The sequence below is a fragment of the Prinia subflava genome, chromosome 15 (genome assembly GCF_021018805.1).
Source record: "Prinia subflava isolate CZ2003 ecotype Zambia chromosome 15, Cam_Psub_1.2, whole genome shotgun sequence".
NCBI lineage: Eukaryota > Metazoa > Chordata > Aves > Passeriformes > Cisticolidae > Prinia > Prinia subflava.
In genome coordinates this window covers 2,718,313-2,733,225 of record NC_086261.1, presented here as the reverse complement: position 1 = coordinate 2,733,225, position 14,913 = coordinate 2,718,313, and the positions used below count along the sequence as shown (strand labels likewise).

At 52.1% G+C, this 14,913-nt stretch overlaps 1 protein-coding gene across 1 annotated transcript in view; it reads right to left on the bottom strand.

Moving 5' to 3' along the window:
* The window catches only part of PCSK6 (proprotein convertase subtilisin/kexin type 6), a 34,263-nt gene that overhangs the window by 1,850 nt on the left and 17,500 nt on the right, over nt 1–14,913 (bottom strand). Inside the window, exons 8-20 of the mRNA XM_063412337.1 lie at nt 13,053–13,265; nt 11,681–11,781; nt 9,974–10,077; nt 9,380–9,497; nt 8,369–8,557; nt 8,006–8,142; nt 5,905–6,084; nt 5,226–5,328; nt 4,471–4,667; nt 3,948–4,035; nt 2,745–2,836; nt 1,340–1,469; nt 272–384 (exon numbers count right to left, since the gene is read on the bottom strand). Coding sequence (XP_063268407.1) covers nt 272–384; nt 1,340–1,469; nt 2,745–2,836; nt 3,948–4,035; nt 4,471–4,667; nt 5,226–5,328; nt 5,905–6,084; nt 8,006–8,142; nt 8,369–8,557; nt 9,380–9,497; nt 9,974–10,077; nt 11,681–11,781; nt 13,053–13,265 — 1,765 coding nt within the window. The remainder of the gene's footprint in view (nt 1–271; nt 385–1,339; nt 1,470–2,744; nt 2,837–3,947; nt 4,036–4,470; nt 4,668–5,225; nt 5,329–5,904; nt 6,085–8,005; nt 8,143–8,368; nt 8,558–9,379; nt 9,498–9,973; nt 10,078–11,680; nt 11,782–13,052; nt 13,266–14,913) is intronic.

The following is a 14,913-nucleotide window of genomic DNA, read 5'->3' as shown; positions in this document are numbered from 1 at the left end:
AGGAGCTTTGCAGTGAGTGGGAGAATTAGCCCCAAGACTAAACTATAACGAAATACAAATGCTTGGATGTGTTTGAGCAACAGGCAGATATCCAGAAGCAATGCCAGGTGAGCCACCTGCCCCCCACAGCCAGAGCCCAGCCCGCTGCAGCCATGCCCCAGCAAGCCCAAGAGCTCCAGCATTTTTAGCTTTAAATGGTGAAGGAAATCCCCCAAACCTCCCATTTTTGCTACCAGGAGAGCACCACTGTGCCAGCAGTTCTGCCACTCACCGTTGGTACAGGTTTCATTTGTCACACAGGAGCCACCGAGGAGGCTGTAACCTTCCTTACACCTGAGGCAGTTTCCACTGGAGCCCTCGCAGGCTGAGCAGTGGTCATCACACCTGGGGACAGAGACCTTGCTGTGGCCTGAGCCAGCACCAACACCCTGGTCAGGCCACCCTAAGTGGGCTGTCAGCCAAAAGACATCTGCTGGGCACTCTGACAGACCAAACCAGAGGATGTGCAAAATGGCAAATTCAAAGCTTGACACATTATTGAAGCCCTGAGTTTGGTGAGGCCAGCTCAATGCCCAGTGACATCCCAAAGCTCTTGCCCTCTGGGAAGATTTAGTGGGACATGCACCTCACCTCCCAGCCATCCCAGCTAGAAAAAGAGCTGCAAAGGGAACCTGTGCTGCTCCCATCCATTTGTAAAGAGTAAAGAGCCCAGCACTGGGGACAGTGTCTTGTGGAGACTGTGCCTGAAACCCCTGGGAAGGGATGCTGGTCCCTTGTTCCTCCCTGCTGAAGAAACAGTGCAGGTGAGTGAAACCCCAGCAGGCAGGGATGGCACTGTGTGTTCCCAAGTCAGCTTTAATCCTTGCCTTTTGTGTTTGCTTTCATGAGGCTGAATCCCCTCCCACTCCCCACTTAAAGCGCAGAGCTCCGGAGAGAGTGGGAGCAAATTGTTGCCTCCCGGCATCTCCCTGTCTCCTGCACACAGCCCCGTGCCGGGCCAGGGAGTGGGGAGCACTCCCCCAACATGGCCACAGGGCGAACGGAGCAGGTTTAATTGAAAGCTGGAATATTTACCTAAACATTGCTGCTCCTCCCACACCTCCTCCAGAGAGCCCGGGGCTGAGGCTGAGCCCCTTCCACCGTAGCCCTAAGACACCTTGGCTGGCTGTGGCAGGGAGAGCGTGCAGCTCCACTGCTCTGAAATCCACAGGGCAGGGGCGTGGGGGGTCCAGCCCCACAGCTGCCCTGGCTCCCTCACCCCTCTGTTAACTTCCATCAAGCTGTGAGCTGTTTCCAGAGTTATCCTGCCATGGCTGGCAGTGCTCTGGAGGTTCCATACCTCTTGCAGACTCTGTTGGGCAGCCCGTGGCTGTCGGCGGGGTAGAAACCCTCACGGCAGGCGGGGACACAGCGCCAGTGAGCTGCAGAGCCCTCGGGGCTGCAGGGGGTGCAGTCCTCCTCGCCTGGGCCTGTGGGGACAGGGAAAAGGGCAAAAAGGCACCTGGGTGGTTTTGGAGACAGTGCAAGCGTGGCCACAGCCCCACATGTGATGGTGGCACCAGCCTGGCTTTGTCGTGCTCATGAATGAAATGCTTGTTGTGCCACAGGTTCCCACATATGTGCTTGGCTCCCACCTCAAAAAACTCAGCTCCCATCCCAAAAAACTCAGCTGGGACCCAGTGTCTGTCCCTCTGCAGAGAAAAGAGCTGGCTACTAGGGCTCGGTGAGGAACAGCACAACAAAATCCCCTCTGGACCATCAGCCACAACTCCCAAGCATGAACCAGGGTTTGGATTTTCCTATGGTGGAAAAAAGATGCTGAACTGGGCCAAGGTGGAGCTGGAGGAGGAAAGTGCTCCAAAGAGGAGCTGGGAAAGCAGAGGGCCCCACTCCGATGCCTGTGTGTTGTGGCTGGACAGCAAAGCTCAGTGATGGAGGTGGTATCATTAAAGGGCTTCCATGCACCAAGCTTGAGAAATGGTTATGCAGGAAAAGGAGACGAGAAAAGGCTGGAAAAATAATTGTGGTGGAGTACGTTCACACTGACTGGAATAAGAATTAGAAGGGAAATAATTTTCTTCAGGGGTTAAGAGCCCATTCCCTTCCAGGCTTGCCAATGAGATCAATAAATATTTTGGATTTAGACTAAGGCAATTGCCCATGTATGATAGAAGAGGTTCATGCCACTGAACATGGATTGTCTAGAGATCATATTATCATCAGATCTATGATGATTTCGAGGGCAGATGCAAACATTAACAATGGAAAATAATTGGACTTGCAGGAAGCAAGAAAGGCAGGATTTAAAGGGAATGCTGAGCAACTTGAGGCAGCTGGGGGAAGCCAGGAGCAGCCAGCCCGGCACTGTGGGGCAGCTGGGATAACACGGGATAACATGGGATAACACGGGATAACACACCTCAGCTGCCTGACATTTTTATCCGCTGCAAAGCCACCTTCCATCACTCCGAGAGGGTTTTACAGCCTCCCCCACAACCTTATTAAACGAAAGCACCTGGCTTCGGGGAGATCGAGAAATAAAAAATGGCTCTAATAAAAATGTAAAAACTCCCCTAAAAACCTTTCCAGCATGAACATATACCTCACGGAACGTGCTGGAGACTTGGGATTGCTTTCCCTCCAGCACACTCTGCCTCAGCTCAGGGTGGGTACAGTGGGGATTGGGGTTTGATGCACGAGGGGTTTGGGGTTTTGCGTGGGATGCTGTGGGGCCAGGGACATACCTGTGCTGGCAGGGCAGGTCTCACACCGTCGGGGCTCCCGGCTGAGGTACATGGCAGGCTGGCACTCTGGCACACAAGTCTCCCCTGCCAGGCTGCCAGGAAAGCAGAGAACAATTGCACCCAAAGCTATGGGATATGGGGACGCAACACAGCCCATTCCCATCTTCTCAACCCCCAGTGTCCTGTGGCATCCTCAGCCTGCAGCGCAGGAGGTGTTGGAAAGCCAGCCAGCATTTTAGGAGAAATTAAAATCCTGCCTCGACCAAAGAGACAGCTGTGGGTTCCTTAATTAAGTATCCAGAAGGAAGTAAAATTATTTTTTTCCCATGGGCAGCCAGCCAGGCTCTCCTGAAGACCTTTTGCACTACCGAGGCTCCCCGAAATAAAAGGAAATTGGTTCAGCGCCGCAGCTGGGCCGGTGCTGCTTCACCGTGGCAGGGATGATTTGAAGTCCCAGCTTAAAAGGATATTGGACAATAAAAAACAAGCGCCGTGTGGATTATGTCTGACAAGTGCCTCCACTTGTGCTTTTCCGAGGGAGTAGATAATCTTTTGGCAGCGGGAATTTCTTTGTCTGAGCAAGCCCCACTGCTACACCGTGGCTCTGACTCGCTTACAGTGCCTGAACACTGCAGACTGCTGTGGGGTTGTACTCCATGGGCAACTGGGGATGGAAAACAGCTTCTCCCTAGTGCTGACACTGGGCTCTGTGTCCCACAGATGCCATGGGGCCAGCAGCAGTGGCACCCAGTGGTCCTTACAGGATCAGGGCTGCCCTGCCTGCACCTACAGTGCTGGAAAATCACTGTCCTGTACTAGACCCACTCAACAGGTACATCAAATAAAATTTTCAGCATGGATGAATCTGAGGGAAGGGTTTCTGCATTTGCAGTGGGGATTCTCAGCCTGCTTGGAGCAGCTCAAGCTGGTACCAGCGCTACACAGCGCTTACCCACTACCCTGGAAAGAGTGGGGGGAAATGAAATTGAATTTAAATCACATTTTTTCAGCTAAGAAAGGGATGCTAATCACCACCTTTAAATTCCCAGACGTCCAGCACACTGCACCACAGCTGCAGCACCATGGAAGCAGGATCTCTGGTCTTGAACTTAATTCACTCTCCAATTTCCCATCAGTTTTCCCAAATTTAAACCACAGGTATGAGTGCTGCAGGTATAAACTCCTCCCGCGCTGGTGTTTTACCTGAATCCCTCTTTGCATGCAGTACATTTGTCTGCTTCGCCGACACATTTTTTACAGCTTTGATGACATTTCAGACAACGTTTCTGACCTTTCAGAAAACAAAGCAAAGCAGGGGGAATAAAATCCGGACGGTGATTTGCAAGCAGCAGTCGGAGCCGCAAAGCCCCACTGCACCCCAGCAGCAGCTTCCCAGAGGGGAAAGGCACATCCCTCCCCACCAGATCCCTGCTACTGCAGGTGACCTTATCTGTCACCGCTGGCTGAAAAGAAATATGCTTTGCAAGCAGCCAGGATCATTAATTACAGTCTTCTAATTAAGAGCTTTGAGTTGAGCACCTCTGCTTTGCACCACCCTCTGAACACCCAGAGGTTTCCCTCCTCCCTTCACCACACAAAGTGTGTCAAAAGGGAAATTCAAAACCAATACCCAAGAATCAAGGTGCGTTCTCCACCCATAGCACTTAAAATAGAAGCAACCCCTGCCCATCCTCATGCTGCAGCTTGCAAGTGATAACATCCTTACGTTCCTCGGCGTAGAACCCGGCTGGACACAGCACCACGCAGGTGCCCATCTCGGGGTGGTGGTAGAGGTTCCTCTTGCAGGCCGTGCACTGGCTCGCTCCCCTCCCGACGCAGCGCTCGCAGCCCTTGTGGCACCGCCGGCACCTCCGGGCGCCGTTGTCACCGAAGAACCCAGCGGGGCACGAGCTCACGCACATCCTGGGGAGGGAACCGGCTTTGGTGCCAGCACCGGTCACCTCCCGCCTCAGGCACCCACCACTGTTCCCTCACCCGCAGCGTTTAGGGCTCCCCCAGCCTTGGCAGCAATTTGAGCTCGTTTACTTCTTATTCTTGTGATTTACAGTGTCTTGAAAGTCACAGCTCTAAGACAGAGACAGGGACTCTTGTCCCAGCCGTCGGTAAAGTTTCCCTGTACCATCCCAAGAGACTGAGGAGTGGAAGCCCCAGTTCCTGAAGGGATTTGACAGCTCAGCTGGGTGTCCCTTGGGTGTGGGTGACCCCAGCCAGTGAAGCCAAAGCTTCTTCCCCAACATGATTATGTGGCCAAGATCCTCCAGGACTCTCCAGCTCCATTTCCTCCACCCCACTGTACCCAAATTCAGGACAGGGATCCTCACACCTCCTCCTCCACCCATTTAATTTCTCATACACTTTTTTCTGTATGCAAACATCTATCACCCACACTAACCTGTGAGACCTGAGGAAAGGTACTGCTGTTGCCCGAGGACCCCATGGGGACACCCCACCACCCCTCACCTGCCAGTTTTCATGCTGCCCAGGCTGTAGTGGATGCAATTCAAGCACTGGTCGGCGTTGGGGCCATCACAGCCCTGGTCACCGCACTCAGGGTGGCACGGACCTGAGGAGGGAGAGACCAGCTCAGTGTGGGAAAAGCTGAGCACCCTCCAGGCACCACTGCCAGGATGCCCTGAGCACACCCTCCCTGGACCGATGGACACCTGGACCCTTCCCTCATCTTATTCTATATCCTGCATCTATGATATTTTAAATTTTATTTATCTGTCTTCTGGAACTTCAGTGGTTGTCTTTCCTGCAGCTCATCCTTCCCAGAATGAATCCCACCCAGTCATCCTCTGGCTGAACACTGCTGCAGGAGCAGCTTTGAAAGAGGGACCTGCTCCTCAGGGAGCAGCAGAGACACACGCCCCTGCCCATGCTGGAGGAGGGAAGGTGGGCAGAGGAGCTTTTTTTACCCCTCAGACAGCTGCACCACCAATTTGTGGCTGGGACGGGGCATTTTCCTACCTTCTAATTTCACCATCCTGCTGCCCTGTGCTGGCCACAGGCACTGCTCCTCCCAGCCCGCCCCAGCCCCAGGCAGGATCAGGCCTCGTGGCTCCCCCAGTTTTTATCAGGGTTTTCATTTCCCTGGGTACTCTGGGGGGAACAACGTGGCAGGCAGCCACGTCCTTACCTGCGTACTCCTCCTCCTCCTCCGCCACCTCCACCTGGCTCTGCAGGAAGGCAGCTCTCGATGGCTCCATCTCTGATGTTGGCACTTCCAGGGACCTCCCCCGGGACTGGGGCCCACTCAGTGCAGTGTAGGGGTGCTCTCCTGTCCCGTAGAAGATGAGGCTCCACTCCTTCAGCTTCCCTGTGGGGCAGACACAACATCACCCATCCCTCTCCCTGTCTCACCCATCTCTGGGGGACTCAGTTTTGGGGGAAACAGAAGGAGGATGGATTGGACTATCAGGGTGTCACCGCTGGCACAGCAATGCAGAAGCAAACAGTGAACATCCAGAAATGTTCATGAGCCCCTGAGCTTCCAGCCCACACAAATGCAGCTGTTTAAGGCACTTACAAGGGATTTTTAATTCCATAACTCATCTGAGGAACCGCAGCATCACCATAGTCTCCGAGTCCAGCACTGGAGAGAACCAGTAATTTTAAAAGCTCCACAATAGAGGATTATTTCTGTCTGACAAAAGCCACCCGGCACACACTGGATTATTTCTTGCTGCTGTTGCTCCAGCCATCTCTTTGCCTGACACAACAGAGGTCTGAGCTTGGCATCCCCCAAAACACTGTAGTGCACCTGGTGAGACCCCCCACAAGGCCTTACACCCACACCAACACCCTCCACAAGCCACGTGGCTTTGGGGAGAGAGTCCAAAAATGCTGCTGTTACTTTCCAACACTGTTTTTTTCCAATTCCCCATCGATGCGAGTCACTTCATGCCTGCATCGTGCTTGGCTTTAACTCCTAATCCCTGTGTTTCCAGGAAGGGCTTAAAATTTGCAATACCCAAAATCCCTTGGCTCTCCCAAAGGCATGAGAGGACACACCTGCTGCACCGAGCAGGGCTGGTGTGGAGCCTGCAAAAGGTCAAGCCCTGGCAGCATCAGCAGGAGAAGCGCCTTTGCCAAAAGAATTGTATTTACTTTAAATCTAAAATATTTTGCGTGAGGAAAGCCCAGGCTACACAGGGCTGATGTGGGGGTGTAGCAGTACCAGAGACATGACACTCACAGTATTTAATTGATATTAAATTAATCAATTTAGTGGTATTAAATTAACATTTAATACCCATTTCTGCTACGAGCTGGGAGCATCTTCTCTCTGTTTCCTCTTGCTATGCCCTCTCTGCTTCAAACCCAGTGCAGACTTTTTGAGGGGATGACTTAATGCACTCATTTTCATTTTGTTTTGCCAAGCCCTGATGCCCATGAGGGGCTCAGAAACGCCAGCCACAAACTGTAAATACAGAGGGCAAAAGCAGCTCTGTGGGCGCTTTGCTGCTGCTCTCCGAGTTCAAAAGATCTGGGGTGAAGGCAGCAAACAGAACCACTTTCTGTGCAATGCACCCCCACCTCCTGCCAGAAAGCAGCGTGGGAGAAATTTTTAATATACTCCTGGCTTCCTATCAATGGTTGTGTGGATTTAACACCCCCACAGCACACGCCAGCCCCAGGCAGGATGCTCCGCGTCCTGCTGCCCCCGGCCAGCGAGGCGGCTGCCGCTTCCCGGCGGGGTCAGATCCTGCCCACACGGCTCCTGTGCTGGGAAGGGGACACGGAGCAGGGGGCCAAGCTGGGGAGGGGGGGACACAGTAGGGCTGGGGACATGCAGGGCTGAGCCCAGCCACCCCCCACCAGCATGGTGGTAGTCCAGGGAGGATGTCCATCCGTCTGCAGCCCAAGGGGCATCGTCCCCTTGTGCCGTTGCACAATCAGCCCACATGCCAGATGTCCCAGCAGTGAAGCTAAACAAACAAACAACAATTACAGCTCTTGGGTTTCCTCGTTTTGACTCATTACGAGTTTAATTTTGGAAACCTGGCTCTCGGGTGCAGCCAGTTTATTGCTGCTACTGGGAGAAAACCAGCTTCCAGCTCAGCCAGACCGGCAGCTTCCTGCATTCAGAACTGACAGTTCATTCCCATTTTCGAAAATCTGGGTAATACAGTTTTGCTGGAGACCATAAAACTCACAGCAAAATTTACAGCCAAGCGAAGCAGCCTACAAAGGGTTTTGTGAGTGAGAGGGCCTGGTGGGCACTGGGGGATCCTTACCTTGCACGGCGGGGTTGCGCACTTGGGACGGCGTGTCGTGGATCTCCAGGGTCCACTCCCCCGCCGCCCGCTCCCCCCAGCAGTGGACAGTCATGAACTCCCAGCCCTTGAAGCCTTCATTGGAGTGGTCAAACACCCTGCATTGATAATGCCACCAAGAAATGTGACTTTGAATGTCGTATTTTATCAGAAAAGTTAGATAGGTAATTGAGGATTTTAGGGATCCTTGCACCAAGGTCTCCTGCAGCTGAAATCTGCACATGGTCCCCACCTTCCCCCAGAAAAACCCAAGGAGACTTACAGCAACCCCCTACAGGAGGATGCTGCCCAGCCCAGACACGCCCCGGCTCTGGCTGCTCTCACCTCCTGGCGAGGAGCTGCGACCGTGTCCCGGCCGGAGAGATGAGGCTGATCTGGAGGTCGCCCCGGCGCGGGTGGGCGATGCTGAGCCGCACCACGACGTGTTCCAGGTACAGCACGTGCTGGTCGCGCTGCTCGGCGCAGGCGCTGCTCAGGGTGCTGGCCCGCAGCACGTGGTCAGCTCGGATGTACCTGCCAGGGACAGGGCACAGCATCACGATGGGGACAGAGTGCCCCTGGCTCCCAGGCATGCACGCCCTGTTAGATTTGAACCTGGTCTCCTGCTGCTTCGCAGCAAAAATTATCTTATCTGCCACTGCAATTCCCAGTGCTGGCATGGGAATTTGCTGAATTGCTGGATGGTAACGAGATGATTTTTGAAGTGCTTCGAAGATCTATGCCTTATGGGCTGCAAGGGCGCTGCTTTATTATAATTACGAGTGCAGTGCTCCTCTTTGGGCTGTAATTAGTGTCTGTATCAGATAAATAGCTTCATGAACACAATTGGCTCCGCACTCATTCCTGTTTTGCATATGCAAGTCTCTAAAAGACTTTTCTGATTAACAGCTCTCTTGCTCTACAGCCAGGCATTGGTAAATGAGGACTGTCCACTTGGTCAGATCCCTGATCCCACTTTTCACGTAGGAGGGACTGACCTAAAGGATGAGATGTGAACCTGAGCTGGATTGAACATGAAGCCAAATTCAAAGAGAACCAAGACACTGGAAATTTGATAATCTTTACAACAAATCACCAGTTTTTGGTGTCCTGCATCAAGACAAAGTGTTCAGTGTAAGCGTGGAGAGACCAACACATCACTGCTCATGTAGGACCCACCAGGCAAGGTGGGTTTGGTCTCTGTCAGACCTCAAAAATTCCCTGCTGATCACTCATCTGGGAAACAAAATCTTGCAAAAGGGAAAAAAAAATCACTCACTGTCAAAGCTGGCCCTGGAGAGCCCTGATGGGCCCTGCACTTCACAAAGCCACAGGCACAGATCCCACAACACTCACTTGGGCACCCTGTCCAGGCTTCCCACGCAGACGTGCTGGGGAGGAACCATCTTCCACTTCTTGGCTTCCACCACAATAGCGTCAGCATCCACCAGCCCAAAGCCATATAGATGGCTAACTGGAAAGAGAGAAGACTCAGAAACCCTCAGCCTTCTCAGCAGGAATCAGCAGCTCCTCCTCAGTGCTTGGTGGAGCATCCTCCAACCATCAGGGAAGATGTGGAGTTGACTCCGATGGAGTATGAGGTGTTTCAGCACATGGAGCTCATCACCCTGCCCAAGTTACACCCCAAATCCACACTGGCACCATGGAAAACCCATTGCTGGGAGCAGCCCAAGGGAAATAGCAAGAAACTCTGCAGCTCAAGAGTCTCCACCAAACAAGTTTTCCAAATCTCCACCAAGCAAGAGTTCCAAGCATCTCATCCCATGAATTATAGCCCTTTCCTCCCTCCACTTAACAGCCTGAAGGTAGGAGGCCGCAATGAACCTGACAGTGGCCATCCACGGTGAATTGTCCCCATAAGTGAAGCTCTGGAGACTTTATTTTCCCTTGGTTGGCTGTTCTTGCCCTGCCATCCCCATAGCCTCTCACCTTTATGCCCTGCCCCGTTGGTTTTCCAGTCGGGCGCTCGCAGGTGCCCCGGGCGAGAGGTTTTGACCAGCAGATGTTGGACGTCCCTCCAGGTGAGCAGGGGGCTGCAATGACATGTGGTGGCTCATGGGGTGGCTCTGCTGTTCCCAGTCCTCCCAGCAGCAGCAGGTACCCCATTGAGTTAAAAAAAACCCAAAAAAACAAAAAGTCACAGCAACCACCCCTTCACAGCAACCACCCCTTTTTTCTGCTAAAGAAAAAGCAAGAATTGATGATTTAGATGCTGACACCCTGCCATGACTTGAGGTGCCCCAGCAGAGTGGTGTGCCCCAGGAAGGGATGTCACATGCCAAGGGGAATTGCATTTGATTACTCCTGTATAAACCCATTTAGATCTCAGTCTCTAAGGTAGAAATGAAGCAAGACAGGAAGGTTTTCTCCATTATTTTTGTAGAAGACAGAGAGCTAAGCACATCCTGAGGCAGGATAGTGGGCTCGGCAGCTTACTGATACACAATGCTGAGCAAACCTTCCCTTTATAGGAATAACAGCAAAAAATTGCTGGAAATAAAACCTGGGTTGTTCATTAAACAGAAAAATTAAACCCAAATTGCCTGTACCTCCCCGGAGGTACCTGGGTTTGTGTGTTCAGAGTGCTGGACACTGAGTGCTCTGTGCTTCTGAGCCCCCTCATGACCCCAGCTCAGGGATATTGCTGGAGAACTTTCCCTGCTTTACTCACAGTCTGTTGTTCAGCACTTCGAGCTGGGATTTATATTGCTCTCGAGCAACATTTAAAAAAAGAAATTCAATTTATTCTCTCTTGTCACAATGGAATGCCTGAGCACCAAGCTCTGGTAGTTAATGTTGCGGTTTATGCCTCAGCTAAACAATTCAAAAATTACATCTAAAGCTTTTAATATATTTGTAATGAAAACGGCATCTCCGGAAATGCTCTCACCCGACCTGGGTGTTGGGATTAAACCAGAGGAGGAGGAGTGGAGCCACAATCACCATCCCTGGATGAGAGTGCAGCACTGCCCTGAGGCTCAGCCTTAATTTTATTTCCAGTTATTATTAATTCCCAGCCTTAATTTTATTTCCACTCCATAAAAATAATAATCAGCTCATGAGAAGACACTCCATGAAGCAACACAGGAGTGCCCAAGGGCTGTTCCTTGGCTGGGGGACCATGATGGAACCAGGATGGGACCGGGATGGGGACAAGAGGAAAAAAGCAGCTGATTTGAACCAGGGGGGTGTTGCTGACAATCAAGTCCTGTGAGTTTTTGACATTATGAAAAAATAGTCCTTTTGCCTCAGAAATGCAACACTTGCTGAAACCCATCGCTTCTGCTGACATTTCCCAATGTCTGTGATTTTTCTGACTTTTTTTGTTTTCCAGGAAGTATTTATAAAACTCCCATTGGAGCTGGCTGTCAGCGGTTTCCATGCATCTAGTGAAAAGCCTGACTGATGTCACCAACCCCAAACTTTTCAACGGATGGCAACAAGTGAAGAATTAGATCAATAAAACACCTGTGGGAAGATCAGATTCAAAACAACAACACTGCCAGAAAGGAGCGATTTAAAATAACTTTGTGTCATTTTGGCTGCTCCAGAGGAAACAAAACGGCCTTGTTTCTTTCAGGTTTTGCTTACCAGGTGCTAAAGTGGGAACATTTCTCCTGACAGGGTTACACTTACTTTGCCTCCAAGGCCAGGGCGATGATGCCCGCGACCATCGGGGCGGACACGGAGGTGCCGGTGTGGCCGTCGGTGCAGCGGTGCCGGAGATCCGTGGTGACCTGTGGAGAGAGGAGCTGCAGCCCCCAGAATGTTCCCAGCATGGGCACTACCCCATCCAGCACCCAAATCTGCTTGGGATGCTGCCAGAGAGGAGATGAGCCTGCTGGTACCCAACCCCTGCCACGATTCCAATGCCACTGGGGGCACAGAGCCCCAAAAACGGGCTGCAGATACACTGGTGCATGAGAAAACACCCCTGGACTTACATTTTCCTTTGCTCAGAGGTGCAAAAACTATTTGAAAGGGGAAAAAGAAGCCTCCAGCTACTGGTCTTGGAAAAAAAATGTCATTTGCATAGGGAAAAAAAAAGCAGCCATTTCCAGCTGTTTAGTTTTAAGAGCACAATGTTTGGGTACCAAAACTTTGAGGAGGTGGGTGGCCAAGAGATGCTTTTTCTGATTTTAAAAGGCTCGTAAGTTTTGAGTTAATCTGCTGATTTCTGGATAGGAAGCTGGTTTGGGTTTTTGCCCAATGATGCTCCAGTAGCACTGGCATGGGGCTGGCCTCAGCCATGCAAACACTCCTGGAGTGCCATGAAAATGGCACTTGCTTTCTGTTTTCTGGCTGGAAATCTTTTGGGGGTCAAAGAAATCACTTCTCAATACCAAAAAAAAAAAAAAAATTTACTTGTTAAACAAACAGACGAAATAACAGCAAAAAAAAAATTCCACACAATTTTTGGTCAGAAGACCTCACTTGGGTGGAAAACTCCCTCCCCAAGCTGGGCAAGATGCTGCGTTGGTGGGAGATGTTTTACTTCCCAAGGTTCGGATGATGCCCAGGGATGTCAGTAATGATCAGCCATGGTGTGACCAGGCCACAGCAGCTGTTGGGACAGGACAAATATAGCCTGGGTGGCAGGGAAAACTGCACTGATCCACATGTGCACACATTTTCAGGCAGCTCCTTGTCTCCAGAAAGTCGCAACTCTGAGTTTGGGGCTGCCACACCCCTGTTAAGTGCCTCCATCCTTCCTCTTTTTTCTCTCTCAGGCTAAAAATCCTCAAAATTCACATTTTTTAAAAAAATAAGATACAGTAAGCAAGTACTTTGGTGAACAGGTAAATATTTACACGGGTATTTTTGCAAACCTCCAGCCCTTTCACCCACTTACCAGGGAAAACACGAGATCCCTGAGCAAAAACCAGAGCAAAACCCACTGCAGAGCTAAGGACAGTGCCTAGCTCTTCCAGCTGAGCCATCACCCAGCCCAGCCATACAGAAAACACCCAGGGGATGCTGCCCCACTCGATGTTGGGGTAAAACTCACAATTTTGCGCTCATAGAAGGCGCCGCTGCTGTAGGTGGTGGCCAGGGTGGAGGCACATTCCTCCAGGTACCAGGGCTTGTAGCCGTTCTCGGTGGTGCTGCTGATGGAGATGGTGTAGATGCTGTTGGTGTAGCCGTCACAGGAGCAGTAATCGCCCTCTCTGCCGCCGTTCCCCGACGCCCAGACAAAAATGGAGCCCAGTCCCCTGCGACCCTGCAGGCACAGAGGGCATGGAGGGTTAGAGGAGGTGTTTGCCCAGGATGAGAGGCCATCTCGGCACAGGGAGGAGGGGGTGAGTCTGATTTTTGGGTGTTCTGTTTAGGTGGAAGGATGGGATCCACCCTGCCCAGCACTCAGTCCCTGCTCGTGTCCCTCGGCTCAGTCAGTTCCAGTTTACAGGCAGTGACTCCCCAAAAGGACGGGGGAGCCTCCAGTGACAAGATTTTGGCATTTCCCATGGGGAAAAACATCCTGGGTACTCCAAGTCCCTGGACCAGGTGCTAACACACAGCATGGTGCTTTTAGGGATGGCCCTGCAGGAGGAACTGGCAGGGAACCCCCAAACCCCAAATCTCCCAAACCCACAAAGCCCCTCATGAACCACTCAAACCACCAGAAACCTTCTCCCAGCCTATCCTTTAGATTTCTTTTGCTCGTGTTTTATTTTTTAAGTCCCATCCTTTTCTCCCCTCCCCATCCCTTGGCTGGAACATCTGATGGAGCCATCCCCACTGGGTAAGCTGTGGGGATTGTGGGGTGGGAGGGGTGTGCCTGCTGCCCAGACCTCCCTGGAGCCAGGGGAAAATCCCACCTGGCAGCAGCAGCCATGGTGCCAACGAGGGGCCTCTAAAGAGGGCACCACCACGGGAATGAGCCCCATTCACCCTCCATCCAACCTACTGCCCAGACACCCAGGAATAACCCAGCCCTGCGGGGGCTCACAAGCAAGGTGCCGACATCCCAAAAAGGAGGATTTTTGGTGATCCAAAAGGGTTAGGGGCAGGAAATGAAGTGGCTGGTTCTCTTCCGTGCCCCGAAAGGCAGGGCTCTCCAGGGAGGATGGAGCTCTGCCGGGCTTGGCAGGCGATGGAAGCAGCGGAGCAGCCCCATCCTCCCCGCGGCTGCTCCTGCCACGGAGACATTTCAGCGCTCGCCTGGGCAGATCTGGTGTTTACCTCCCTCCCACTGCTCTGTGGCAGCTTCCTCCACAAAAAATAATAATAACAATAATAGTAATAATAATAAAGCAGCTTTGCTCTGGAGGAATTCACCGGGATTTATTGTGGGCTTTAGGCGCCCGGGGGGAGCAGGATGGTTTATTACCTGTCTCGCCCCCCTCCTGGGGCAGAGGCTCTCTGAGCTGACCCTGCCTCTGGATACACAGTCTAAGTCAGGCTCTTTCCTCACTTTATGAAAGTTTTCATTATCTGGGCTGCCTCCCAGCCAAACTGGGTGGGTATTTCCCTAGCAAAGATTAATAGAGCTGTCTGGAGCTCTGCAAGAAAAAGTGCAATTGCCAAGGGAATTACTGCCCTGCTCCACATCACGGAGAGCTCAGCCCAGCTGGCCAGCCCACCAAGCTGCTGCTGGCATCTCCCATCCCACTTTCCAGGGTTTCCAGGATCTCTAAGGAGGCAGCATCCCAGCCCACATGCTCGGCGCAGACAGTGACGGTCCAGCTTGCCCAAAAAGTCAAAACACCTCCAAGGATGTGTCCCACAGCATGCAACCCAAGCTTTCCCAAATCACTAATCAGAGGAATAAAACCAGACGCAATCGGCCAAGCATCTGGAGATGTAGCAATGATTTTGATTGGGATCAGAAGACTGGGAGTCCAGACCTCCCTTTCATCCCTCACCCC